The sequence below is a fragment of the Podarcis muralis genome, chromosome 6 (assembly GCF_964188315.1).
Source record: "Podarcis muralis chromosome 6, rPodMur119.hap1.1, whole genome shotgun sequence".
Taxonomy (NCBI): Eukaryota; Metazoa; Chordata; class Lepidosauria; order Squamata; family Lacertidae; genus Podarcis; species Podarcis muralis.
In genome coordinates, this window is record NC_135660.1 from 41300383 (window position 1) to 41328118 (window position 27736).

Consider the following 27736-nt stretch of genomic DNA (forward strand, 5'->3'; position numbering starts at 1 on the left):
GGCCAGCATGATTAAGCCGCTTCTGGCGAACCAGAGCAGTGCACGGAAACACCGTTTACCTTCCCGCCGGAGCGGTACCTATTATCTACTTGCACTTTGACGTGCTTTCGAACTGCTAGGTTGGCAGGAGCAGGGACCGAGCAACGGGAGCTCACCCCGTCATAGGGATTCAAACCGCCGACCTTCTGATTGGCAAGCCCTAGGCTCTGTGGCTTAGACCACAGCGCCACCCGCATCCCACCATCTATTATACAGAGGCCTAAATACCTTACTGGATGTCAATCTCAACATTTGGAGGGAATATATCAATTCATGTGAGATGGATGTATTGATGGTTAGTGTATCTTTTAATGTGGGCAGATGGGCTTTTTCCGCTTCAGTTAAAAAAGAGACGGGGGAAAGGCAACAAATCAGTTTTGTTTAGTGGATCAAGTGCAGGTGCTGAATCTAGAAAACCTGGCTGCACAGTCCATGCAGGAACTCATTAACAACATGGGAAATGTATCCCTTGTCCAATGGGAGTTCCTAGAGAACTTGTCCAATGGGAGTTCCCCTTTCTCTCCTGCCACCAAAATCTGCTCCAGAGGATCTCCATTGTGCAAGCAAAACAACAGAATTGGTAACAACCCTTAGTGCCAGCATCTAAGCCTGTATACTCCATCTGTAAAATGGGAATGCAGTGGTATCTTGGAACTTGAATGACTCTGTTCTCAAATGTTTTGGCTCCCAAACACCTGAAACCTGGAAGTAAGTGCTCTGGCTTTCAAACGTTCCTCAGAATACAAATGTCCAGCGCTGATTTCGGTGTACAAAAACCTAGCTGTTGGCCAATTGGAACTCAAACGTTTCGGAAGCTGAACGGTCTTCCGGAATGGATTACGTTCGAGTTCTGAGGTACCACTGTAACTGTTACTTAATTCCCATGGTTGCTGTTAGCTTGAAGGATTGAAAAGGAGCATAAAGCACCCCACCCTTTATAAGAGAACTCTGTAAGTAACATCATCAGTAGACAAAGGCAAGGCAAGTGCAGCTACACCATGCAGGCCCCGTCAGCATTAAACACATTTGTAATAGGACACAACTCACACCATCATTTTGAACAAAGCAGTAGAATCCAGTCATATTGCAAGGGAGTTTTATTTGAAAAACCATAAAGTTTGAAAAATACGTTCAATTTCTCAGGGGAAATAAAAGCTTATATAAAATGAACAAAAATATTTGGTACAAATATTCATAAAAGGGTTGTGAAAAACAGTTATAGTTCTACCACTGTGATTCTCCCCACTCCATCAGTCAACTATTAAAGGAAATTGGAATGGAAAGCATTGCTTGGATTTTTTTAAAAATTCATTATGCACCTGGAATATTTATTAAAGATGATTTAACATTTTAAATAAGACATGAGCTCTAAAGAACTGTCATAGCAACCTCTTTCAGATTTCAAATCTCCAAAGGAAGGCAGAATGATCAAGCATTTCTTGCATTCTCAAAGCAAGAAAAGCATGGGGTGTGTGGAATCTCTCTCTCTCTTGTGAATGGCCGAAAAGAAGAATCCAGATCAATAAATAGGTCCAATATCAACCCTAAAGATCCCCATCATTTGGAATGGAGTACCAGAGTCCTCTTTTCTGTGCTGCAAGCGCAAATGAGGTGCTTTCAACGCTGACACCCAACATCTACGCATTGCAGTGTGAGGAGAAACAACTCGGGCGCAAAACAAGGTCCGCAAGTCACCGCTTGGGATTATCCAGAAGCTCAGCGTGCAAAAACACTCTGCATTCCAGAAGGTGGAGGTTCCTCTCCTTTCCAAGACTCTGTTTCTGAAACCGTAACAGTCTCCATAAAGATGCCCTTGCCCCACCTGGGTGCTCAGTTGCTGTTCCTTTGTGGGATGGGGAGATTTTCATGAAGGTACTTCATACTTCCTTGCTCAGAGAAATCGGAAACGATGTGATTCTCCCCTCTTAGCAGCCACTTTGTGGTCAACAGCCCCTCAATTCCAACTGGCCCACGGGCATGGATGCGCGATGTACTGATGCCAACCTCAGCCCCTGTGTGCAGAGAATAGAACAACTGGATTGAAGAGGGCAGGAAGGAAATTCTCCAGTCCAATGGCACAAGTCAAGCTGACCAGACCTCGTTCACCCATATTTCAAGACCCCCCCCCCCCAACTTTCTCTCATCCTTCTTGCACTGCATTTGAGCTCTGGAGCTGCCAATTTGCTCCTTCACCTTCATGAGGTTTAGACATCTAAGGATTTGCGGTTTCATCTTCTGGTGCAGCACCACAAAGAATGCTTGAAGGAAAGCAGCTAATTCCTCAGTGCCCACTGAGTAATTTATCTTAAGGGTTTTTTCTCGCAGAATTGCCACATTGTGCGGGACTTAATGCAGAGTTTGCTCACAGACCTGTGCTTTACCCATATGCAAATATATGTGTTGCCATAGATTACTCCAAGCAGCAGTCACTCTTTCGTCACTGACTGCCTCAGCTGAATCTCTCCTACAGTGCATCTCTAATAATAATAATAATAACAACAACAATAATAATAAAATTATAACATGTCCATCTGACTGGGTTGCCCAAGCCACTCTGGGCAGTTTCCAACATAATATCTAAACATCAAGCATTATAAATTTTCTGATACAGGGCTGCCTTCAGAAGTCTTCTAAAAGTCAGATCGTTATTTATCTCCTTGACATCTGCTGGGAGGGCGTCCAACAGGGCAGGTGCCACCACTGAGAAGGCCCTCTACCTGGTTCCCTGTAAGTTCACTTCTTGCAGTGAGGGAACTGCCAGAAGGCCCTCGGAGCTGGACCTCAGTGTCTGGGCTAAACAGTGGGGGTGGAGACGCTCCTTAAGGTAAACTGGGCTGAGGTCATTTAGGGCTTTAAAGGTCAGCATCAACACTCTGAATTGTGCTCAGAAACATCCTTTGAATTAGGCCAGTCTTCCCCAATTCTGGGTTCCCAGATGTTGTTGGACTACAACTCCCATCATGCCTGACCAATGGCCATGCAGGCTGGGAATGATGGAGGCTGTAGTCCAACAACATCTGGAGATCCAAGGTTGGAGAAGGCCATTCTCTACGTTGTCATAAACGCTCTTGTTTATGGTAGCCTCTACCTCCAACTCTCCCTTTGGGATGGCCTGGATCTCTCTAATTCTAAAATACTCCAAAGCTTTAAAAAGAAGTTCCAAGTAAATCTCCCTAAATATTCTTAACTTTAAAGGTGACCATGTGTCTTCCTTGAACACTCTCAACCTCACACAAAATGTGTAACTTGCTCACCAGCGGCACAGGGCACCCATCGTGCTCCCTTACCTAGCCCAAAGCGATAGCCATCCGAGAAGCGGGTGCTGGCATTCCAGAACACACAGGCACTGTCCAGGTGTTGGAGGAAGAACTCTGCTGTTTTCTCTGGGGGTGACAAAAGGATTTTTTTTAGCACAACTGCTTTACAATAGAACTGTGCCAAATGTGGGCTGAAACAGAATGGCCACTTGTTTAGTCAAGGCCTTTTAGAATTATTTTTTTATACCACTGCTGCCTTTTATTATATTTAAAATGCTTGTTGATGCTTTGTTATTAGGCAGTCTGTGTTGCAAAGGTAGGCAGGATAGAAGCTTGAGTATGAATAAATTTTATATTATGTCTCTTTGCAAGGGGGACTTGCAACAAACGAAGTTGCTGTGTGGAATGCTCCTACTCAAGGTTCCAGCCAGCCAGGAATGGCTTGTTGCAGGATATTCCATCCCATTTTCCCACTGCTTTCCTCATGTTCAGTCCTCGTTGGAGCTTTTACTCCCTTCCTCCTGGTTGGTCCTGTTTTGACTACAGTGGTGCCTTGCAAGACGAAATTCATTCGTTCCACAAGTTTTTTCTTCTTGCGAGTTTTTCGTCTTGCAAAGCACGGTTTCCCATAGGAATGCATTGAAAATCAATTAATGCGTTCCTATGGAAACCGCTTGCCAGGCTGGCGGTGCGGAGAAGGGCTTTTCTCCCCACCGCAAGCCTTCAGGACAGGTACGGGAACAGAGGGGAAGGCGCGCAGCGCTTTTCCTCTGTTCCCGGGGTTTGCGGTGGGAGGAGGGTTTTTCCTCCCCACCGCCAACATTCAGAACAGCATTCTGAATGTTGGCGGTGGGAAGGAAAACCCTTCTCCCACCCCAAGTCTTCAGGACAGCCATCCGAAGGCTGGCGCGGGGAGAAGGTCTCTCCGCCCCCCCCAGGCTTCGGAGCATCCTTCCGAAGCCTGGCGGCGGGAGGAGGTCTCTCCGCCCCCCCCACCAGGCTTCGGAGCAGCCTTCCGAAGTCTGGCGGAGGGGCGGAGAGACCTCCTCCCGCCGCCAGGCTTCGGAGGAGGTCCGAGGACAGTGGGGAAGACGCGCTGCGCTTCCCCGCTGTCCCGGAGATTTCCCTATGGGCTTTCGTCTTGCGCAGGAAGCCCATAGGGAAATTCGTTTTGCGAAGCGTCTCCAAAACGGAAAACCCTTTCGTCTAGCGGGTTTTCCGTCTTGCGAGGTGTTCGTCTTGCGGGGCACCACTGTACTTAAGGCGGGCACTCAGATGAGAGGCAGGATTGAGATTTGGATATGCTTTGAGGTTCAGACTGTGGGAAGACGTAAAATCAAAATTACAATTTGGAAGACAATTTTATCTTTTTTTATTTTAGTTTTTTATCTTTATTGGATTATGATTTGATATGTTAATTTGATGTTTTTATTGGAAAATTAAACGCTCTAACAAAAAAAGAGAAAAAGACGGGCACTCAGAAAATGAGCTTGCCATTCATTTATATTGTTCTTCTCCGTAGAAAAATAAATGTTAACAGCAGGGAACTGAACACTCAACAAGAACAAGCAGTTTTAGAAATGAGGGAACAAGGCACCAGCAAAAATATTACTTTTAGAGAGTGCTTTTTTTCTTTAAAAATGTTTAGGGGTACTCTCATTTTGACTCAAGAAAACCACCCTTTTATAGTTCAAATCGGGAAAAATAAATACAGTATATGAACAAAAGTACAAAGATTCACAAAATGTTTAGGGGTATGCGTTCCCCCAGAAAAAATCACTGCTTTTAGAACATGGAAGTTGTTGCAGTTTCTTGAATGTTGATGGAACCCAAACAGCAATTTGGACACAGCCAGTGGGATTTGTGACTCGGCCCACCCCCCAGTCCCAAAATATCCACTGTTGGAGGCAGTATGCCTCTGTATACCAGATGGTGGGTATCACAAGTGGACAGAGTGCTATTAAACTGATGTCCTGCTTGCAGGCTTTCCACAGGCACATGGTTGGCTACTGGGAGAACAGGATGCTGGACCAGATGGGCCTTTGGACTGGTCCAGTATGGCTCTCCTTATGTTCTTAGTGTGTGCTCCTCTTGCACTGTTCTGGTAACTCCAGCCACGCAAGAGAAACCCAGGCCACAGCTCCTCCCTACACCTGCAGCAGTGCTCCTGTACCTGGGAAGGGCAATACAGGCAGGGGAAGGAGATGTGGCTTGGACTCCTCCAATGTGGTCCAGATCACCAGATGTTTGTTCCTAGAGCAGCAAAGGAAGAGACACACATTGTGGAGGGCGCCAGGCCCTAGAAAGGTAACTTCAGAAAAAAGACCCTCAGAGTTCCAACGGAGGCAACCCTGGAGCCCCCGAATGCAGAAAGAAACCACCACAAGAAGTGTAAATGCACACAAGACGTTAGACTGGCCACCAACCGTTCTCTGTGATGATTACATCTGTGTGGGAGCTCCCATATTTGTGGATGTGTTCAATAGCATCCTGTGCGCTGTCCACCACTTCAATGCAGCACTCCAGGTCCCCATATTCCGTGCGGAGTGATTTCACCTCCGAGGGGCTGAATGTCAGGTAGGAGGCAAACTTGGGGCCAGCGTGAACCTTCACCTGATGGAAGAACAAAACGTTTTCACTCACATTCCTCCTCCAAGCTTCTATGCAAAGAGGGAAGCCAAACAATGCGCAGACGGGCCATTGCTCAGTGATAAGCACACACACCATTGCCCACATGAAAGATCCCCAGCCCAATCCCTGGGATCTCCAGGAAAAAGGCCTCTTGTCTGAAACTCCAGAGAGCTGTTAATATTCAGAGTACAGTCAAGACAGAGCTAGACAGTTAGCATAAGGGAGTTTCCTATGTCCCTTCCTTTGTACTTTTGAAGGAAATTACCGTATTTTTCACCCTATAGGACGCACCGGCCCATAGGACGCACCTAGGTTTTTTTTTTGGGGGGGAAATAAAGAAAAAAAATGTATCCCCCCCCAGCCGCGGCTTCAGCGCGCCCTGCGTTCTGGCCAGCAGGCTGCTATCCGCAGCCTAGGGAGCCCTGCGGGAACTCCCGCGGGCTCCCCAGGCTTGCTGATAGCTTCCTGAAGCCTGCATTCACCCCATAGGATGCACACAGATTTCCCCTTCATTTTTGGAGGGGGAAAAGTGCACCCTATAGGGCGAAAAATACGGTATCTTCCACTCTCTAGCACTTTCCTCACAGTAGCCTACTGCCACAGTCCCATCCTGTTTTATGGGCTTGGTGGCTGAATCTCATTCAATCCTGTTGTTCAAAGCTCTCAGGCTTCAAGTTAGTGGAGAAAGCACGTTCACAAGCCAACCCCAAGTCCTCCTTCAAGAATGCCCATCGCAGCAACTGACCTCTCACTATCTTTTAAGTTCTGCCCATCCCTACTACAGAAGATCAGCAAGCAGAAGATTCCAATCTCCAAGAAGCTTGGAGTAAGATAACTTCAGCAGGAACCTGCTTTCCATATAGGCTTGTCTTCTATGGCTCTTCAGCCTAGGCAGATGTGCAGCACAGATGCCTTCCAGGACCTTGGCACCAAGATGCATAATTAGAAACGTGGCTCCAAGTGCAATGTATGCTCAGGACAAGCCACACTCTACTATAAAGACAAGGCTGCTGCATAAATAAATCTGTATCATGCTGCAACTGGAGCAGACGAACACTCCTCGAGGTTTGCATCTGCAGCATCCATTCTTAGCTGGCATCTCACTGAGCAGAAACTCGTGGCAGCCACTCTCTCACGTTCAGCCTGTTCCAGCCGTCTTTACTTACCTGTTCCACTCGCAACATGTCAATGATCTGGTCAAAGATGGGAGTTCTCAGCAAGTCCCGGTGTATTAAGAGAGTCTCGAGCGCATTGCAGGCTGCAGGATATTCACACTTCGAGTCTCTCACTGGATGAAGGACAAACTATTGGTTACAAAGGTGCTGCACAGATATTGGGCATGCAGGATCTATACTGGGGTTTTGTTTTGTTTTTTACTAGAATCCACCAACCGTAGCCAATTGCTTAGGAAGGGGAGCTAGTCACCTATTGCACCCCATGAACAAGACACTGGGATTGCCTGTGGACAAAGGTACAAATATACATCCAAGTTACTAAAGATCAGGGATTCTAACAGCCTAGTTTAGGAAGCAAAACTCTTCTTGCTACTTATGCTAAAAGAATTAGGAGTCAGAAACTGCCATTACTCTACTGAAAATTATCCTCTGATCTACCGATCTACCAGTAGATTGCAATCTGACTTCTGTCCCTCCCACTGCTGTAGAGCATCTGAAATAAATAGGTTAAGGAGGAGCATGTTGACCATCCATGCCCTCTCATACCAATTACTTAGCCCAAACCCTTTTAAGAAGAAGAAAAATCTCTGTCCTCTCATCTCACCTATTCTGGTGACCTTCTCCACACTGGCCTCTAAGTCCACATACACGTGACAAATTCCTTCACTGTGGCCCATCACTGGGATTCCTCTAGCAGATTTCTGGATATCCCGAACCAACTGAGACGAGCCACGGGGGATGATCAAATCTATCAGCTTGTCTAAACGGCAAAGGTCTTCCACCTCCTCCCTGGTATTCACCTGTAAAGACCACGCCTGGAGTTACAGAGGTTGCCCATGGAAGAGTAAACACAGTATGGGACAAAACAGAGAATACATACCCAACAGTAGGGAAACTGCCCAGTTGTTTGGGCACAATTTTGTGCGTGTGTGTGTGTGTGTGTGTGTGTACACAACAGAAAATAAATAGCTTGTCAAAGCACCTGGACAGAAGGTAACAAGTCCCAAAGCAGCACAGTAATGTTCATGGGGCAGGTGATCACCTGGAAATAGCTCTGAATGGATCACAATTCCAGATTACAGACATTTCCAGGATCCCTGCCCAGTCCCAAAGAACTGCCTGCCATGTGTGAACTCAAAAAATAAAAGATTTGTTTTAGGTACTCAACACAAAGAATCACCAACCAACCTGAAGCAAGATTTAAGCAGCCTAACACATTTCAATTAAAAGTGCATCTTCCTCTTTTCATAAAAGGGGAGGGGGAATACTTTAATGAAATTCTTTCTGCCAGGGTTCTCTTTCAGGCACCATTAACCGTTATTTCTTTTTAACTCAGAATATGTGGAACTTTAATTGTTTTCATTCAGTAATATATCAGATTCTGACCCCCCGTTTGACGCTGCCCTCCCAGCCTGCGTTTTGTCACCACGGTGCTGCCTGTTCCCCACTTTCTGCTCATAGGCACTTACCAGCTGCACCGCGTCCTTCACCCCATGCATGGAAAGGGCTTCTTGAGTCAGATGGTGAAGGATCTGGTTGCTGTGCGATGCCTCTTTCCCTCCTTTCAGCAGTAAGCCATTTCCACTGGCAATGGCCAAAGCAGATACCTGCCAGAAAGAAGGGAGTGCGAGGAAGAAAAGCATTAAAGATCACATTTATAACCATACAATTTATAACCCAACAATTATAATGTATTGTGAGAGTGCTGTGAACCATTTCTGATTTAATAATAATAGATGTACAGTGCCATATTTCCTGGGCAGCCAATGTTGTGCCCTATGCTGCTCAACTACAATAACCATCAGGCCCAGTCAGCAATAGTCAATGCTCAGGGATGATGGAAGTTGCAGTCCATCAACATCTAGAGGACAATGCAGTGGCTACTCTTACTTATACCACTTATTTTGAATCTTCATTCCCCTGGTCCCTTTCTTCCTCTCCTCACCACCATTCCCTCCCCTTTTGACAATATAAAACACCGAATGGGTTAAACTCAGATCTGTCACTTTGCTGTATTTCAATAGTAATGCTTCCAAGGTTGCAATGCTGCGTGTTTTTCTGCTAAAGCTTTGTTTCTGGAAGGTCGTAATTAATGGTGGGTATGCAATATATCTGGCTAGGAAGCAGGGGAGTTGCTATAACTATGTCCCTTCTGAACTCCTGATTAAAATTCAAGGAAAGATGCCTAGCTCCAGAGGCTACTCAGGCTGCGCAACTTTTAAAAAGGACCCAATGGAGGACACTATACAAAATAAAAGGACAAACTATCAAGCTTGCTGCAACACATTCACATCCTAACCACCACACACAAACCTCAATTGGCAACACTTTCAGTACTAATTATTTCCCTCCCCGGGGGAGCAAGGTGGGGTAATCCACAATCAGAGACCTTCCCAGCTCATAGCAAGTTATATTTGCTTTGTTTCTCAGGTGACTTCTTCACACACCTGGGGGAGACAGTCCGGCCGGGATTCAAAAATCACTAATAAGACCCCAATAGGCACAGTCACTTGCTCCAGCTCCAAATCCTTTGCTACTCGTGTTCTTCGAAGGACACGGCCAACACTGTCTTGTGACGACGCTGCAATCTGTCTCAGTCCAATGGCCAAACTGTTCAGCTTGGAGGTTGACAGGCTGAGTCTCTTCAACAAAGGAAGGGCCAGTCTTCCTGAAATGGAAGCAGAAGCCAGTAAGTCAGACTTTGTTTCATGAATGATTAGAATGAAGCTACAGAAATGAAGACTTCAATCTGAACACTGAGTCAGCAGATGGAAGTAGTTGCATCTGTCTTTCAGTCTTCCTTTCTGTTTTGAAGCTGAAGTAACCCCTTGGGTAGCATGAAAAAACAAAGGTGCTCAGGTGAAACAAAAAAAAATGTTAAAGGAACATTTGGCCAAAGGCTTCTGGATGTTCCCAGGATTTCTTCATCTAATCTTTGTTGAAGTAATAAATGGCAGCCTCAGACATCTCCAGCATCACCCACTTGGCCTGATGAGAAATTGTTCTCACCACATATCCAGCACAGACTCCACCTGCCTTACCTTTATGCTCAGCTTCTTCCAAATCTTTTTTGTTGGCCTGAAGAATCTCTTCTCGCTGGTCTGTCAGAAGGTCAGCAAGATGATAGATGATCTCTGCTCTCTGTAGTAAAATAGACGGGGAACCACCATCAGGCATTTGATTGTGACCAGCTCTCTGGTCACCATATTGACATAGGAGATGATGTTAGCTCCTTCAAACCCACAGCCCAATCTCTCACTGAGTTGCGAGGCCCTTTGGTTTATCTCCAAGACTGCTCATCTATTCTTCAGTCAAGCTGCTGGATAGGTATCCTTGCCAGTTCAGTTTGAAACTCAATTTATTCCCCCTGGAGCACCTGCTCTACAAAAATCAACCTCCCCTCCCTTCTCCCCACATCCTAACCATGGTAGAAGGTGCCACATGCTCCAAGTGGACTGATCTTCAGGTTTCAAAGCCTAGATCCTGCTGCTTGAGCTCAGATCAGCCTTCCTGATGTTTTGGACTATAACTCCCATAATCCCTGACCACTGGGCCATGCCAGCTGGGACTGATGGAGTTGGGAGTTCAAAATATCTGCAACTTGGGGGAAGATTAATCTAGGCTATGAAGATCCCACGGAACATGCCTCATGAATAAGGCATGCACAACTCTCAGCCTGTACTACTCTTGTGGTCCCTTCCAATTCTATGATTCCAAGCCAAACAAGATTCCAAGAGCCACATTATCATGGTCCACTAGGAGATTGACAATCACAGTTTTGCAGTCCAAGGCAGGCATAAAAGCAGGAACTCTATTGAGCTACTGACGGCCAGAGGGAGGAATTTAGCTCAGCAGGTCTTAAAAAATAGCAGGCCTATTCTGTATTACATAGTATATGTACTCTTTGACATATTTGATGTTTCATGACTGTGTCAAATTGCATGCTTGCAGAAGTGAAACTCAATGTGCTTGATCAGTCTTAATAGTAGTAAATAAGGCTTGATTTTGAAAACTACTAGTGCAGATTTCCAAAGTATCCTTTCCACCTATTATATGGGGAAACTTGAACCTTCAACATTTGTGCAAGCTGTTCATCTCAGTATGGGGCTACTGCCTTTTTTTTTTTTTTTTTTTTTGCATTTACTACAAATGCCCTGTATGTGCTCTCAAGGCTGTAATATACATTATGTGACTGAATAGGCTGGTTACCTGTTCAGGCTGAAGTGCTGCCAAACTCCTGCCTCCTGTTCGAGCCATTTCAGCCTGCTGTTCCACAGTTGGGCCTTTAAAAAAATTAAAAAGCAGAAGGTGGTTACATACTAACTCTCAACACACTAATTCTGGCGACCACATACTCAATGGAGAATATTTAGAAGAGTTTATCTTCGCTTCTCCCACTCTTGAATCAAAACATGGATGAATACGTCACCCCACAAGTCCAGAGAAAAGGGTCACATTGCAGAAGCGACATTTACCTCCTAAATGTTTAGCAGGACAACTCCTAAAATGGCCTTATACACCCTTCTGTCTCATACAACAAAAGCATAAATAGTTTCATCCTCACAGTTCTTTTGTGGTTTTTATTCTACAGCTGAAGTAACCAGCTGCCTCCAGCCCCCCCAAAATTCTGCACCATGACTGTCATTCTTTGTTCCCCAAAAATTCTGGACCTGACCATGCTAACCTACCTGCAGGCTTCACCTCTGAAAAAAACGTGCCCACTTTCTTCCCTTCCACAATGTCTGTGATGACATGGCCAGAGATCTTAGGATGAGTTCCATTGGCAATCACTACCGAGGTACCTCCCTGGAGAGCCCACAGGGCAGCTTTCACCTGCAAATGAAGAATATTTTTAAACGCATGTTTTCAAACAAAAGAGCATTGTTGTTTGCTGCAATTTCTGGTAGGAGTGTAATAACTCTTTTAAGGATCAACACTTTTTCAAGACATAAAAAGCAGAGGTAACTTTCTCCATTAGCCAGGAATGGGGAATCTGTGATCTTCCAGGTGTTGTTGGACTCTAAGCCCCAACAGCATCACTAATGGACAGGGATGATGGGAGTTGTAGTCTGGAGGGCCACAGGTTTCTCATTACTGCCATAAGCAGCTCGTAGTTTATCTCACAGGCATGGCATAGGATGCAACAGAAAAGTGTTTTTATAAAATAATTCTAGAAATTTAACATGTTATAAAGGCTAAACGGGGTCTTAAGATATTGCAAAGTGCCCTCCTATTTTCCCTAGTAAATGGACACAAACACAGCAAAATGGTGAGGAGCTTGACCAACCTTGGCTTCCATGCCTCCCATTCCCACCCGAGATTTGGTTCCAAAAGTCACAGACTGCTGGTCTCCAGGATAAAATATGTCGATGAGCTTTGCGTCATCTGAGCCTGGGGGGCTATCAAAGAGTCCTGAAATGGAGCGGTGGAAATGAGCTACATACCTTTAATATCATTATGGTTGAAAAACAATGCACATACATTTGTAAAATAAATCTTTGACCTCTACCATTCAGACAAGAAAAGAAAAAAGACTGAGGTAACTGGATCCTCTGAACCATAGGGACTGCATCACTAGTATCGAGTCATCCAGTTGGACCGTAAGCTATCACACTAAGGGATAGCCAGAGTCAGAATTTAGAAGCAAAAGGCAGAATATGATCCCTCAGGTCAAGTGATCTGGGAAGAGGTGAATCCATTTCTATGCTCTAAGAAACTGTCAGCAGTCCCAAGACAAATAATGTATACTCTGCTCCTCTGTTTCTAACCAGCATGAATAAAGCAGTGACTAATCCCTTCTCCTTTAAAGGTGTGCACTGTGAATATTGCAGTGTTCTGGCTGACTACAATGAGCCTCACAGTCAATTTCCTAAATTTCCTCTTCCTGAACCACAGCGCTGAAAAGGATCACAAAGCTGCACTGGCCATTTAGCCAGAAACAAAACAACTCTCGTACCTTCAACATCCGAAAGAACAATCAGCAGGTCGGTCTTCATTTCCACAGCCAGACGGGCTGCTAAGCTGTCGTTGTCCTTCACACTAATTACCTGGAACACACATTGTAAAAGTCAGCAATACTAGCCAGGCGAGAGCTAACCCAATGCCCAAGCAATTCATAGAAAAGCAAAGCGCAACAGTAGATGGTTAGGAGTCATACTACCAGCCTCGAGTCGACAGCTAGCCTCGCAAGCAACACCAAATAGCCAGATCTACTACATCCACAAGCAGCAAGTCACCTTGGAGAATCCAGAGCGTTATGACGTTAGCGTGCACTACAGCCTGGAGTCAGCGTGTTAGCGGGTCCACGAGCGAGCGAGCAACCACCACCCACTGCAATGCGCTACCCACGTTTACCCCCTGAAGATCACTGTTTGGCTCTGGGGGAGGAACCACAGCATCGTTGGTGTTGATTATGGGGACAATGTTCATCCGCAACAGTTCGTGCAGCGTCCCGTTTAAATTCCGACGCTTCTGCTCATCGTGGAAATCCAAGTTGGTGACTAAGATCTGGAAGGAAGAAAAGAACTGCTCTGACAAAAATTATCCACTATCAGTTTCGGCATGAAGAGGGCCGCCAAGCATGCAAGTTATGAACGAACTAGCTAAGTTCTTACAGCAAGGAAACGGAAGTTCTGTTAAGTCAATGCAAACAAAGCGAGGGGTCGATGTACAAACCACTTCAGATGTAAAAGGTCGGCTAGCCTGTTGTGAAATCTGAAATGCAATTATCATGGCCTTATTGGGTGGAGGAAAGGGGGAGTATTAAGTTGGGCAAAGCAAAGGAAGGGATGGAGGGGTAAGGTGTTGGCATGTACTGAACTGGGGGGGCCCTAGCGTTGGAAGGAATTAGGCTTCCTGGCAAATAGCATGAAAGAGAGCCTTCTTCCAGGAGTCAAGAGAGAACTTGCATGGTGCCCAAGGCAGCTGATGTACAAAGTTCCCTACCTGGGCTGCACAGATGCTGTACTGTGTGAACATGGCCTCATAGAGAGCCATCAGCCCGCTCTGACCGGCAGCTGCACAGGCTCGAGCCTCCAGCACGGGAATCGCCTGCAAAGATTAGAGAACAAGTCAGCCAGGAACAGTGGTTTCTGCACCACCACCGAAGAACCCAAGTCGCTCTCCCCCTGGCTTACCATGTCCTTGAGCTGGTTCTGCCCTGAGTGGAGAGCCTGCCTGACACTCTGAGAGAGCAAGATCTCGTGACGCAGCCGCTGCTTCCCAAAGGCCACGGCCCCGCTGGTGACGATCATCATCTCCCGGCCCTGGTTTTGCAACATGGATACCTGCAGGCCCGAGAGAAACAACTCTTAGTCTCATTTAAAGCCATCTCACCTTGCTTCCAATTTTTAGACGCCGTTGCGATCATTCTGTAGGAAAACATTTCTCCAAAGCAGTAAGAATGTAAGCTTTCTTGGGTTTATATAATGTTGCCTAGCACACAGGGTAACTGGGAGGGGAAAGGCCAACTCAGAGACGATCCCTACTCTTTGGAATATGTTGGGGAAATAAATATAACCACCCTTCTTCCTATAACACCCTAGGTTTATTATCAGTTTCATGAATATGGCACTCCTGCCTCAACATGACTGCAGCAACACCTCGGTGGGAGATGTTTTGAGGGCATTAGTACTCTGTTAGAATACATCTTTAAAATGAGGATTATTTATTCTCCTTATGTTACTTTCCCACTTTGGGGGTTGCCATCATTGCAAGATAACACAGGCAGATCCTGAGATACCATTATTCTTGGTGGGAGTCTCAAAAACATTGCCTTTCAATGTTAATATTTTAATATTAATCACACGTGTTTTAATATTAAACCATATTTCTGCCCCTCCGCACTCTACTGCCCATTACATTTAAGCCCTGCCTTCAACTGTTATCTGTGTATTCAAATATTCCTCTAATCCAGTTGTTCCCAATTAGCTAAGTAATGCAGATCCCCTGTTTTTCAAAAGGCAAGCCTTGGACATCCCTACTTTTGGAAATAATAATAATAATTTTATTATATATACCCCACCCATCTGGCTAGGTTTCTCCAGCCACTCTGGGTGGTTGTTTTTATTATGTGAATGGTGCCACCATACCCTCCAACATCCCCCAGTGCAAAGCATGTCTTCTGGGCCGCACTCCTGTGTGAGTCATGTGACCTGTGTGAGTCATGTGACCATGTGAGGGCATGGTGCCCCAAAGCAGGATGTTCTGGTCAGTTGTTGGGCATGTGCCACAGACCCCCTTGGTGGGGGGGGGGTTATCACTGCTCTAATAATCCAGTCTTCTTCAGCTGATCTCAGGGTGGCGTACAAGGCAAGCAAATATCCAAATTCAAACAATAAAAACAGCAAGCAGAAGAGAAGGAAACTGCAATCTTTGAAACACAGTGTGGGCTGCACATTTCTAGCAACAACCAGGATTAACTAAAAGCTAATGGCCTACGAGTGTCTGGGCATTCCAGCATAAAGTGGAGACAACTTTAACCACCGAGGTGCCTGGCAGGGTTTGGTAAGGAGAACAAGAAGCCAAATACCCACAGTGCCTCCCGGCCTGCTTACCTGCTCAACAATGGATGCCAGTCGCCCCAGGGCTAAGCCACATTCGTCTCCTCGAGTCACCACAGCGCTCCCCAGCTTCACCACAATCCTCTTGGCATGCTTCAGCTCACTGCGGTGAGCAAAGGACTTGCCATGGGTTCGGCTGAGGGGCACCGTGATGAACGGGATGTTACTCCAGCCCCGAGCAGACTCATTCCTCAACACCAGGTTAGGAGCCAGTAGACCTGTGGTTGAGACACACAGCAAAGGCATTAGAGGCAAGTACGTTGAACCAAAATCCCAGCCCCCTTTTCCAGGTCCCAGGTCTGGAGAGAGTGGGGGAGTCTGAACATATCACCTGCCTCTACCTAGTGTCCAGCTTTTAAATGAGTGAGAAAAAACATTAGCCCAAGGAACACCTTTGCAGAGCAAATTAAGTACCACTTGACCAACTGACCAGAATATTCTGAGGTCATACTCTGTCTCTTGGTCTCCTTGCAGTTTTATGGAAGCCTTTTCCTTTAGGCTGAACGTCAGCCAAGACAGCTAAGGGCTTGAAGAAACTACGTATATTTCTGCAGCAATGCTTCAACAAGCCAGTAGGGGGCAGAGTAACACAATACATTGCCAAAGCCATGCTGTTCACATTTTAGCAGTAAAGTAGTAAAAATCAGGACACCTAGGTCTGGAATTTTAATTGCTGAGAAATTCCTAATTCTGCAGTGTTAACAGAGAGGCCTCTACCCACAGTTGCCTCCTCCTTTTTTCTTTTTTCTAATTAATTTTTATTGATTTTATTTTCTCATAACAATATCTATAATCATTACATAACATTCACATTTCAGTTTCCCCCTTCCCTGTTGACCTCCCTCAACTTCCATCCCTGGTTTATTATGTCTCATGTTGCATTCTGCTGTTTATATATACTTTATATTGTCATACTGTTAAATTTCTTGTTTTATTGTAAATAAAATTGTAAATGTTTATTTAAAACGTGCCAATGAGTGTGGGTTTTTTTTGTTTCTGCAAATATAATGTAAAAGGTTCCCATTCTTTTTCAAAGTCACTATTGTCCTTTTCATGCAATTTGTCTGTTAACTTTGCCAGCTCTGCATAGTTCATCAACTTTTCTTGCCATTGTTCCTTTTATGGTATTTCTCCAGTCTTCCAGTTCTGTGCTATCAGAATTCTTGCTGCTGTTTAAAGGTAAAGGGACTCCTGACCATTAGGTCCAGTCGTGGATGACTCTGGGGTTGCGGCGCTCATCTCGCTTTACTGGCCGAGGGAGCCGGCGTATAGCTTCCGGGTCATGTGGCCAACATGACTAAGCCGCTTCTGGCGAACCAGAGCAGCGCACAGAAACGCCATTTACCTGCCTGCCAGAGTGATACCTATTTATCTACTTGCACTTTGACGTGCTTTCGAACTGCTAGGTTCGCAGGAGCAGGGACCGAGCAACGGGAGCTCACCCTGTCGCAGGGATTCGAACCGCCAACCTTCTGATCGACAAGCCCTAGGCTCTGCGGTTTAGACCACAGCGCCACCCACGTCCTGTACGCTGCTGTTGTAGTGTACATAAATAATGTCCATTTTTCTTTCGGCAGTTGTCCTAAAATTCCTATCAAAAAAGCTTCTGGTTTTTTAAACAAATGTCATTTAAAACATTTTTTTCAGTTCATTGTATATCAGCCCACAGTTGCCTCCTTCTGATACATACAAGGGTGAGAGCCCGCCACATCAGTCTGCCGCCAGAATTGTCCTGAAGAACGCAAGGAAGGCAGAAGAGCAGCTCGGCACAGCATCTTGATGGAATCAACAGGATCTGCAAGAGAACAAGGAAGCCTACATGATTCTCCATTATTCCTGTGTCCCAGGCAGTCTCCCCATGGCAAGTTGCATGACAGCCCTGCAGCAAAGTTTAATATGTGAGAAGTGGCTCATCACTGCAACCCAGGATTTCCCTCCGGTGTTTCAGTGGAAGATTTGGGAGAAAGCTGAAAAATCTATTATGCATTGTTTTTCTTTTCCAGAGTGATGTGGAATGCTTTTTGAAAATAACGCTGCAGCCAGTTATGCTACTACAAAAACTCATAGAGTTAAGATTCAATGGTAGTATTGTTACTTGCAGTATTAAACAAGCAATATTCTTCAGATCTTTACACTGAGAGTGCATTTTCCAAGTGGCAGAATACAAAGCATCTTCGCCATGTCTCGGGTTCAGACTATGAGTCTGCTAAGCATATTGTTCCTTTAACAAACAACAATGTACAATGCAGCCCCTGATTCTTCACTTGACTCAAATTCCTCCTAAATCAAGTTTGAAGATACACAAATACAACCAAGGACCACCGGACTAACATGAGAGGGCAGCAAGAATTTGCTTCTTTTCACTCTTGCACACCTTCCATTTTCTGAAGGCCATGAAACTCAGTGCAAAAGAAGCTATGGATTAGGCAGGTGCTCGTTAGAGAAATAAACTTGAAATGCAATCAGTTTAAGAATGGAGGACGAACAAAAAACAACAACAGAAATATGGGTGCAGGATAGCCAATTTTCTTTACAATTACTGTGAAGCTTGCTTCTGAGTGCACATGTAGATGCAGCCGGCTCCTAATTAAATGTACACAAGACAGCAACCTTATGATATATGACTATCCAAATTTATTGCTGGGCTTTATTTTAGGTATTTTCTAAACCCTTTCTCTTAAAAATATTATTTGTTCCTGCTTATGCAGGATAATACCAAGGCCAAGACCAGATAATAAATCTTTACTATAAAGTGGACAGTTTCACATGTTCAGTTTACTTTTAATTTCTTTTCCTATCTTCCCAACTGGCAAAAACTAAGATATACCTAGGTTAGCGTGGAACAACTTGCAGCTCCAACACTGGATACATTTGTAACTACTGTTTGACTGAAACAAAGACCTTTAAAACTCGCAAATGTAGCACCAACTGTACAATTTCAGGTGTTCAGTTACACACTATATATTTCATGTTCTTGAAATAGTTAAGTAAGTTTGAATTCGGTAAGAAAGTATTACAGTACAGTATTACAGTTCCTCCCCAAAATTGATTGATGCATGCATACATACGGTACATACACACCAGGAAAAGTGAGAAAACTTTGGCTCCCCTCCCAGCACCACTACCAAGGACTTCCAACATTCAGCCAGAGAACTTGCCTGTCTAACAGGGACTACACACTCTGCCAGAGATAGACACCTGGTGCTGTGGGTTCAATTTCAAACCTGCTTCAGACAGGAATTCAATCCTTCCTGAAACTATTGCTGCTCCATTTGCACTGGAAGAAGGGAAGATGAAAACGGCAATTCCAAAGATCCCATCCCATTCTCATTTTGACAAGAGCAATAGCAAAAAGAGGATTTCCATGTTTCTCACCCAAGCATTTCAGATAAAGAGTCTGGAAGCCATTGCAGAAAAGCACTCCAATAGAAGCGCTAAGACAAGGGATAGCATCACACGATGACTCAGTGATGCTACAAGCCCCCGTTTTTGCCTTCGGCTCCCTAGCACTGGATTAGAGAAAGCAAACATATGCAGCCCAGGAACTGGATCCAAGAACTGTCTTTCTGAAAGCATCGATTCCAGGTGCAGAAAAGTCCCAATGTCAAATAAGGGCCTGTCCCTGCTCTTCAAGAAGAAAAGCTGGAGGCACGGATGTGGGAGGGGGGGAAAGGGAAACCTCAGATAGAAGGAACTGCAGAAGTGTCCAGAGTCGAGAGAGTTAATTCCTGAAAATCCAGCTGAAGCCAATTACGACTCCCTGGCAGCCGCCAATCCCTGAGCTGCTGCCTGGATGAGCCACATCAGCTCCAACAGAAAGACGGGAGAGCCCTGGAAGGAGCTGATGCAACCTGACTCCCAGCAGTCAAGGCATCACCTCCACACACCCTACAGCTCAGCGGCTGATGAAAAAGTTCCACGTTGCAGCACAAAATCCAAGTTGAAGGCTGAAATGTCAACAAGTGCTATAGATCTCCAGTGCAGACCAGATCTGACAGCTTGTAATCAGGCCCTCTCTACCTCTTCAAAACACACACACACACACACACACACACACACACAGAGAGAGAGAGAGAGAGAGAGAGAGAGAGAGAGAGAGAGAGATTCGCAGGTGTCTTCTCTCTAAGCACTTTCAACTCTGCTAAAGATATGAAAATTGCATGCATGTTTCAAATGTGAATTACCTCTTTGCAAATATGGAAACCAGACCCTGCTTCCATGCATTTTAAAGGGGAAAAAACATGCAGCAAAAATTTCATACCCAATATCTCATGGTAAGTGTCCCAAAGCAGATTTGGTCATACCACATGCCTTGGTATGGAGATTATACCCCAGAAGCAAGGAAGGGTGACCTGGATGGAGATATTCCTTGCGCTGGTAATTATCCAGGAAGGCGAGGGAACCAGCTCTAGGAAAGTGCTGCCATAGGGACTCCAGCAACCCAGATTGAGGGCTGTCCCGTATCTTGTTAAAGCGACACCTTATGCACACCTACTCAAAAGCTAAGCCCCATTGTGTTCAATGGAAGTTACTGCTAAGTATATCTATATAGCTCGATAGCCTTAAGAAGCATATTATCTTTATGTCAGCCTTGACCTCAGATGTAAAACTCACCATCTAATACAGCCATGCAAAAGTGGGGTTGACACACACCTTAAGGTTTATATGGATGCCCTGCCCAATCTCCGCCATCATTCCCCTTCATATTCCATCTCTTTCATCCCCTAGAGCTCAGGGGAAGAGATGGTGCCTGGCGTACGCTTCAGCTTTAATTTCCATTTCGACACACCATTTTCTTGCTCATCAATTACACAATCCCAAATTATAGTGCCGCCCAGGTGTCCTTTCTCCAAGAGTTCCAATGCAACCACATGCCTCACTTTTCCACCACATAGCAGCACCATCAAATTAAAAGGACAACTTCTGTATTGCTCCTGCCCAGGAGATGGGATACGGCCTGTGTGCTTCTGCTGGCCACTGAAGTAGCGAGAAGCATAACAATCTGGCTCTAGCAAAAGAAACTCAACCTGTTGTCATCATGGGCAAAAGCATGTCAGATCCCAGCAATTCACAGAGATGTGGGAGAATGAACTGCATCTCTGGACTCTTCTATAGGTTATGCTCTACAGATTCTTATCCTTGTCTCTTCCCAGTTATGTTCGTGCACTGTGAAGAAAACCACTCAGAACTTAAGAGTTTCAAAATCCTCTGCTTTGAGACATATGGTTTCACATGAGTGCTGAAACTTTCTGTCAAGGACTGCGGTCGCTGAGCAGAACCAGGAAGAAGAAGAGGGCAGCCAGCCAAAAAAGCAGCAAATGGTTGCTAGGGGAATGCAGCATGCATAGAAACAAGGCTGAGGTCAGGAGCTCATTGATGACCCCTCAACACACCACTTTTTCCGCGTGGATATAATCTCTGTAAAGGAAGTGTGTGTTCTGCAATGTACAAATTGCTGATTTTGCTGTCAGATTTACCAGAATCAGCCAGCTAATGCATGTGACAGCAGTTCAGTCCATGTAGTTAACAAGCAGGAATAACAGGATAAGAAAGGACTGAATTATGGGATAGCACTGGCCCTCTAGTAAGGCCCAAGTGAGGAAGAAGGGAAGGGACAAAAGTACCAGTTCCTTAGCTAGAGTTCTAAGGAGTGCTCTGTGCAGGAACAGAACCTGCATGTCAGACTGCAGAGGGAGTATGAAGAAGAGGGGCTGGCAAATGGGGACTGTGCATGCTTGGATGGGAATCTAGGGGCAGCCTTCCCCAGTCTGGTGCCCTCCAGATATTTTGGAGAACTTCCATCAGGCCTAGTTAGAATGGCCATGCTGGCTGGGGTTCATGGGAATTGTAGTTCAACACATCTGGAGGGCACCAGGCTGAGGAAGGCTCGACTTGGGTAAAGGTAAAGGTAAAGGTAAAGGTAAAGTGACCCCTGACCAATAGGTCCAGTCGTGGCTGACTCTGGGGTTGTGGCGCTCATCTCGCTTTACTGGCCGAGGGAGCCGGCGTACAGCTTCCGGGTCATGTGGCCAGCATGACTAAGCCGCTTCTGGCAAACCAGAGCAGCGCACGGAAACGCCGTTTACCTTCCCGCCGGAGCGATACCTATTTATCTACTTGAACTTTGACGTGCTTTCGAACTGCTAGGTTGGCAGAAGCAGGGACTGAGCAACAGGAGCTCACCCCGTCGCGGGGATTTGAACTGCCAACCTTCTGATCAGCAAGTCCTAGGCTCTGTGGTTTAACCCACAGTGCCACCTATGAAATAGCTTTTTCTTCTTCTTTTGGTCACAAGTTATCTTGTACTGACAATTCCCCCCTGCCCCCCGAATTAAAGCCTCCTTAGGAAATTACCTACAAGGGGTCAGTTCAATATTTAACTATGGACTGAAGGCCATTTTCTGATTACTCCTCAGTACATAGCTACATGTAAATCTGATTCCTTAGAGGTGAATTCCCAAGGAAACTTCGCAAGAGGAGCATGACCAGAAAAGGTTGCCATGTGATGACTTTCCTCCCCTAAGCAACTTGTGTAGGTTTAACCTAACAGCTGGACTCTGTTGGAGGAATATGGGGGAAGATTTTGTTCATCCTTTTTCCGTCCAGTCCATCCTTTAATTCTCCTACTCTTTGTCAGCATATGCACTTTCTCTGCCAGCTATTAATATGCAGAAGTTTGAAGAAAAGAAAAAACTTTTGCACACTTTGCACAAATAGGAGGCTTCACCATCAAAGGGTGTAGCAATAACAACGTTGCCTTTTAAATAAAGAAAGAACTAGGTATCAGAGAATTACATTTCATTCAGGATCTGAAGCAAATCATGCAACCTTAGAAAGCTCAGTAAAATATTATGCATATACCACTGGCATTAGTTGGAGACAGGATTCTGCACTGCATTCTCTATTAGCATGAACCAGTAAACCTTGTTTCGATATAGTACGTCCATGTTTGTATTTCCAACCACTCAGCAGAAGTGAGCCTTAAATTAGGGGTGGGGAATCTTTTAAGTCAAAGGCCACAATCCCCCAGAAGAAGAAGAAGAAGAAGAGTTTGGATTTGATATCCTGCCTTTCACTCCCCTTCAGGAGTCTCAAAGCGGCTAACAATCTCCTCTCCCTTCAACCCCCACAACAACCACTCTGTGAGGTGAGTGGGGCTGAGAGACTTCAAAGAAGTGTGACTGGCCCAAGGTCACCCAGCAGCTGCATGTGGAGGAGCGGATACGCGAACCCGGTTCCCCAGATTACGAGACTACCGCTCTTAACCAGTACATCACACTGGCTCCCCCAGGGGCAAATGTTTGGCTAAAGCCAAAAGCAGGTATGGCCAATTCCAAACATGGGTGGAGCCAAAGCCAGAAGTAGTTTTAGATCACCAATATACCTTCCTGCAAGATGGAAGTTATTCCAGGGAGGGGTAAAATTAAAAAACTCTCCTGGTGCTACAAGGGCAGAAGATGGCAACTCGCAATCTAATGGTATGGCAAGCTAAGGACAAATTTCAATGGCATAAAGTTGTCTCTGAGTATAATATTCTGGAAAATGTTGCTCTTAGAAGGTAATACCTTTGCTAATAGTTTCACTAACCTTCGCTAACCTTTCCATGGTTACCTTTGATCCCTCAAGTAATGCCACATGTCTTTGTGTACCCGCTTGCACCCCAGAGAGGTCACTTCAGTGCTGCCAACACAGCAAAAACAACGTAGGAGGCAGCAGTTACAAGTTACAGGTCTCTGCAGCCACAACAGGCACTGTGATTCTCCAGCAGTCTGACTTCACCCCCGGAGGCGCACTCCATTGTCTCCAGAGGCAGACGGATGCCAACACCAGCAACTCCAAGTGCAGCTATGTCTGCAAGCTTTGGAAGCAACTTTGTGTGAAGTCACAAAGCACAACGCAAGAATAGAAAGTTCATGACCGGAAACGCACTTGTGTCTTCAGTGCCAAAGTCCTACGATACTTGCTACTTTATGCTGGGCAATACAGTTGTAACAATGAACTATCTTTACAGCAGCAAGCCTAGGCAACCCTCAGACTTGTCTGCTTCCACACACTCCTCTCCTCCTCTGGCATGGCCACAAGGAGAAGCTCTTGCTTCCATTTTTACTAATGGCAATCTCCACCCTCCGAGTTCCAGTCCTCATAACTACAACTCACTGCCTTCAAAAAAACAGTAATTTCATGGTGGATGAACTATAGCTTTCAGAACATATTGTTTATTAAATCAAACCAACAACATATAACAAGTGAATGTTCATTGGCTAAAAAGAATATTCATTAGATTGCTTGTTAACTCCAGCCGTAGGTTTTCCGCTGAAATACTTACAAAATACAGAATTGTACCCACCTCAGTTTACTACTTTATTTTCAAGCTATACTGTGTGAAAAAAGCACATGGAGGTATTCAGGTATATGCATCCATTAGCTAAAAGTGCTTAATATAAATAAGAAGGGGAGAAATATCATGTCAAGACTTACCCGTTCAGTTCTGGTTAGACTTACCGTAATTTCACTCTTAAGTCCTGAAAGCTTCCCTTGGGAAAACTTGTTTAGAGCATAACAAGTTACTGCAAATCCAGCTTGTCTAGTCTGGCAATCTGCAGTGGCCCAACCAAGCTCAACATTTCAGAGGAAAACTACTGCTCCCCCCTCACCCCACTAATTATATAGAGATCCAATCAAGCAGTTCTAAACAAGGGGAAAATTCCGGTTCAAAGGCTAGAGCTAACAAAGGCACCAAAATAAGATTTAATCTCTGCCGTTGGAAAAATTGGCTGTTTAGAAGATGCTAGAAAGACCTGGAAAAGAAAAAAGTTCCTTCTGCTGTGCCACTATTATTAATAATTGCATGTAGCAGGAGAAACAAAGAGGTTTTGAGACAGTTAAATCCCCCTCTTCCAAAAGTTCACACACTTAATTTTACTGGGTTTTTTACTGTTTTGCTTCTGTGTATTTAGCACACTAAACAAAATGAAACGCTAAGATCCTGACCAAAATTGGATGTGCATATTTTATTTATTTTTCCTGTTTAAGCTAGCCAGATATTATTAGTTTAATTTAAACTGGTTTCCTAGGATCTAACCCTGCTTTTTATGCTGAAGAACCCCTATTTTTAGAAGTTCCCAAGCAACCATAATCTTAAATTGAGGAGCCTGCCAACTGAACGTAAGAACTTAAGAGCCTTGCTGGATCATGCCAAAGTTCCATCATGCATGCGCTTCTTTCAGTGGCCAACCAGACACCTCCGGGAAGCCCAAAAGCAGAACCTGAGCACAACTGCACTCTCCCCATCTGCAATTCCCAGCAACTTCATGCTTCTTAATCAATTGTGCATGAAAGCTTATATTACAGTACATACAGCCTTGCATTTAACAGCTTGCCTGGTACAAGTGCATAAGCAGCCTGGCATGTTTGTGGGTGGGGAATTGCTCCATTTCTCCTCTGCTAGGCATTGAGGAAGGAAAGTCTAGCAAGTGGGCTAGCAGAGGAGGTATAGAGTGATCCACCCCTTCTTTGGCAGCAGCCAGTTGAGAGGGGGATCTTGTTGTCTGGACACCCAGGACCTCCAACCACACTGCCCAGGCTTGTGCCCCATAAAGGTCACTTTGGTGCCGCTAATGCAGCAAAAAACCTTTTCTTACTAGCCTAAGAGGAGGGAGCGCAGCCAGCATGGAAATTCAGGCCACTTTTTCTTGCAAACTAGTCATTTTTGTAGGCTTACTTACAAAACTCACAGATCTGTTCCTATTCAAGGTAACACAACACAAACTCACTTTTGCTGTAGCAGACTGTGCAGCTGCACCTCTAGAAATGATCTCCACATCTGTATCTACTCAGTTTTACAGTTTCTACTGAGCCTTTGTTCCTATAGGCTATAATAAAAGTGGCCCAAGTTGGAAAAGAGGACCTCAGGAAAGGATTTGAGGTTTTGTTTTCATAAAAGGCCTATATTCCTTTCCATACAAGGTGGTGTTTACAAGAGTCTTTCTACATATAGCGAGTTTTGTCAGTGAGACTTTAAGCTTACATTACCTACTTAAGAGTGTCCACCCTGAACTCCCAACTTCTAGGCAGAATCAATTCCAGCTGATGTCCCAAATTCAATGTCTTGATTCATGCAATCTGCAAACACATAGCTTTTCCTCTCCAGCACCCAGGAGGGGGAAAAACCCAGAGGGGGGAAAAAACCACATTTTTTTTCCTCCTACCCATTGTTAAATAATGACCTCTTGCCCCTCTAATCCAAAAGGCAACATGATCTATAAAGATAGAGACAGAGGAGTTGAGGGTAGCACAGAGGAAAGGGTTACAGAGACAGATCTGTGTATATAAGCTTTAGAGAGATTTTAGTAACCAGCAGCAGAGCAGGGTTTGTGCAACTCATCAAAGTCAAAAGAACAGAGAAAGAATACATAATTTTAAAAGCAATCTTGCCCAGAGATTGGCTGACTGACAGTTTGGTTGTTAAAAAAATGGAAAGAAAGAAAGAAAGAAAGAAAGAAAGAAAGAAAGAAAGAAAAGAAAAGAAAAGAAAAGAAAAGAAAAGAAAAGAAAAGAAAAGAAAAGAAAGAATTTCAAGGAACATCACAACTCCAAAAAAAAGTGGGAGAAAGCTCACCCTTTAAAATACCCCTCTATAAGATGAGAACTCAGCCTCATCCAAAGGTAGGATGCAGGTGTAACAACTGCACCCGCATTTATAAACACAAGAAGAGGGCATCAGGGTTAACACAAGCATTTATGGCAAGCCTGATTGATAAACATTTTGCATCCAGAATGAGACTTTGCCCTTCACTTTATAGTAATTTTGAAGTCTGCCCTCTCACAAGGAACTTATCTCAACTTTCCAAAAACGCAAAATAGCCTTTATCATGCAGGAAAGAGACATAAAAGCAGGGGTTGCGATGGGATGCAAACTGCTCTCGCAGAAGCTGTGTTGCGCCTGCCTTTTATTTCTTTTAATCTTAAAAAGCATTATTCTGCACACACTTTTCTTAAAACACTGCAAGCCAGACGGCACTGCTAGACGCTCGGTGGCCTTGATCGTAAGATCAATCAGCTTCCGCCTAGATATATGCCAGCAGATGATTCTAGGACTGTGCGTGACACTTCACACAAGGTGGGCGCAGCACCAAGGATGCTGGGCATGATGCAAGAGGCACCGTATATGTCATCACTCTCAACAAATGACCCAAGACAGCAGCAGCCGATGCCCCGGACTCTTAGAAAGGCTTTGCTGTATATTCAGCCCTCTTACGTCATTCACAGAAGACAATATCCTGTATTTAAGTGCCCTGCTTTCATGCATGCCCACAACCACCAGCAAAGGTTCAGCACCCCCGCCCCTAACCTGCCAATGTAAGCGTGGGGGGACGGGGCACAAATATATCTCTTTCCCACTTGGATCGCCCAGGGGGTTAAAAATGTGGGAGTGGGAATGGGGACCCTGCCCTCCCTCCAGGATGGATGGCAACCGGGTGCGTCAGATCCCAGCCGGCTCCATGATCAGAGCCCGACTCGCTCTCAGTGGAGGATGGGGAGACCGGGGTGATCCTGAATCCCTCCTTTGGGGCGCAGGATCCCCATCCCCAGTTCCGCCCCCTACGAGCTCTCGCAATGGGAAGAGAGAGAAGGGATCGCCGGCCCGCTCCCCCCCCCCCCAGGCTGCGCCCCCCTCCTCCGGCATCACTTACAAACTCTCCGGACGAGGAGCGGAGCGGAGCGCACCCCGGACTCCCCCCAACACCGATCCGGCCGGCGGGAGCGATGTCAGCAGAGGCACTTCCGGCCAGGGACTCCGCCCCCTCCTTCCCCACCCATCCCCACTGCTTGCCTCGTGGCACCTGCCTCCCCTTAACGTGGGGTCCTTCCGCCCGACCCCCCCCCCCCATCTGATTGCAAAGATCTTCAGATTTATTTATTTATTTGGCCGTGCAAAAATAAAATAAAATATGAAGTGTTGGGAGAGTTCCTCCTGCGAAGAGGAGCTGGCCTTCTCTTGCGGAAGAGGAATTGTTCTTGAAAGGATGCGCCGGGTAATGGCAGGGTCTAGGGCCGCCCACCCCCACACCCC

The 27736-nt window shown here is 45.4% G+C and overlaps 1 protein-coding gene across 9 annotated transcripts; it reads right to left on the bottom strand.

Annotated features, from left to right (window-relative positions):
• Positions 1-1118: 1118 nt before the first annotated feature.
• Positions 1119-27499, bottom strand: ALDH18A1 (aldehyde dehydrogenase 18 family member A1). Of its 9 annotated transcripts, none has more exons than XM_077930111.1 (18): positions 27357-27499; positions 17354-17458; positions 15658-15881; positions 14239-14388; positions 14048-14152; positions 13457-13609; positions 13059-13149; positions 12390-12514; positions 11791-11935; positions 11312-11385; positions 10144-10243; positions 9550-9770; positions 8572-8709; positions 7707-7902; positions 7094-7215; positions 5723-5909; positions 3294-3422; positions 1119-2051 (listed from the first exon to the last, which is right to left on the bottom strand). In XM_077930111.1, exons 2-18 carry the CDS (start codon positions 17436-17438, stop codon positions 1870-1872), a joined length of 2427 nt encoding a protein of 808 aa, XP_077786237.1. In that variant the 5' UTR covers positions 17439-17458; positions 27357-27499; the 3' UTR covers positions 1119-1869. The 9 variants fall into 9 exon arrangements, with proteins under 9 accessions (XP_077786237.1, XP_077786235.1, XP_077786232.1 ...); XM_077930109.1 differs by having other exon boundaries at positions 13457-13627; XM_077930106.1 differs by having other exon boundaries at positions 13451-13627.
• Between the last annotated feature and the right edge of the window lie 237 nt (positions 27500-27736).

Bases quoted from the DNA above. Each gene is read 5' to 3' on its own strand.
- ALDH18A1 (XM_077930106.1), bottom strand. From the start codon at position 17,438: ATGCTGTGCCGAGCTGCTCTTCTGCCTTCCTTGCGTTCTTCAGGACAA. The intron at 14,153-14,238 runs GTAAGCCAGGGG...TAATCTTTGCAG, and splicing joins AGAACCAGCTCAAGGACATG to GCGATTCCCGTGCTGGAGGC. The intron at 11,936-12,389 runs GTTGGTCAAGCT...CTTCATTTGCAG, and splicing joins TGGGAGGCATGGAAGCCAAG to GTGAAAGCTGCCCTGTGGGC.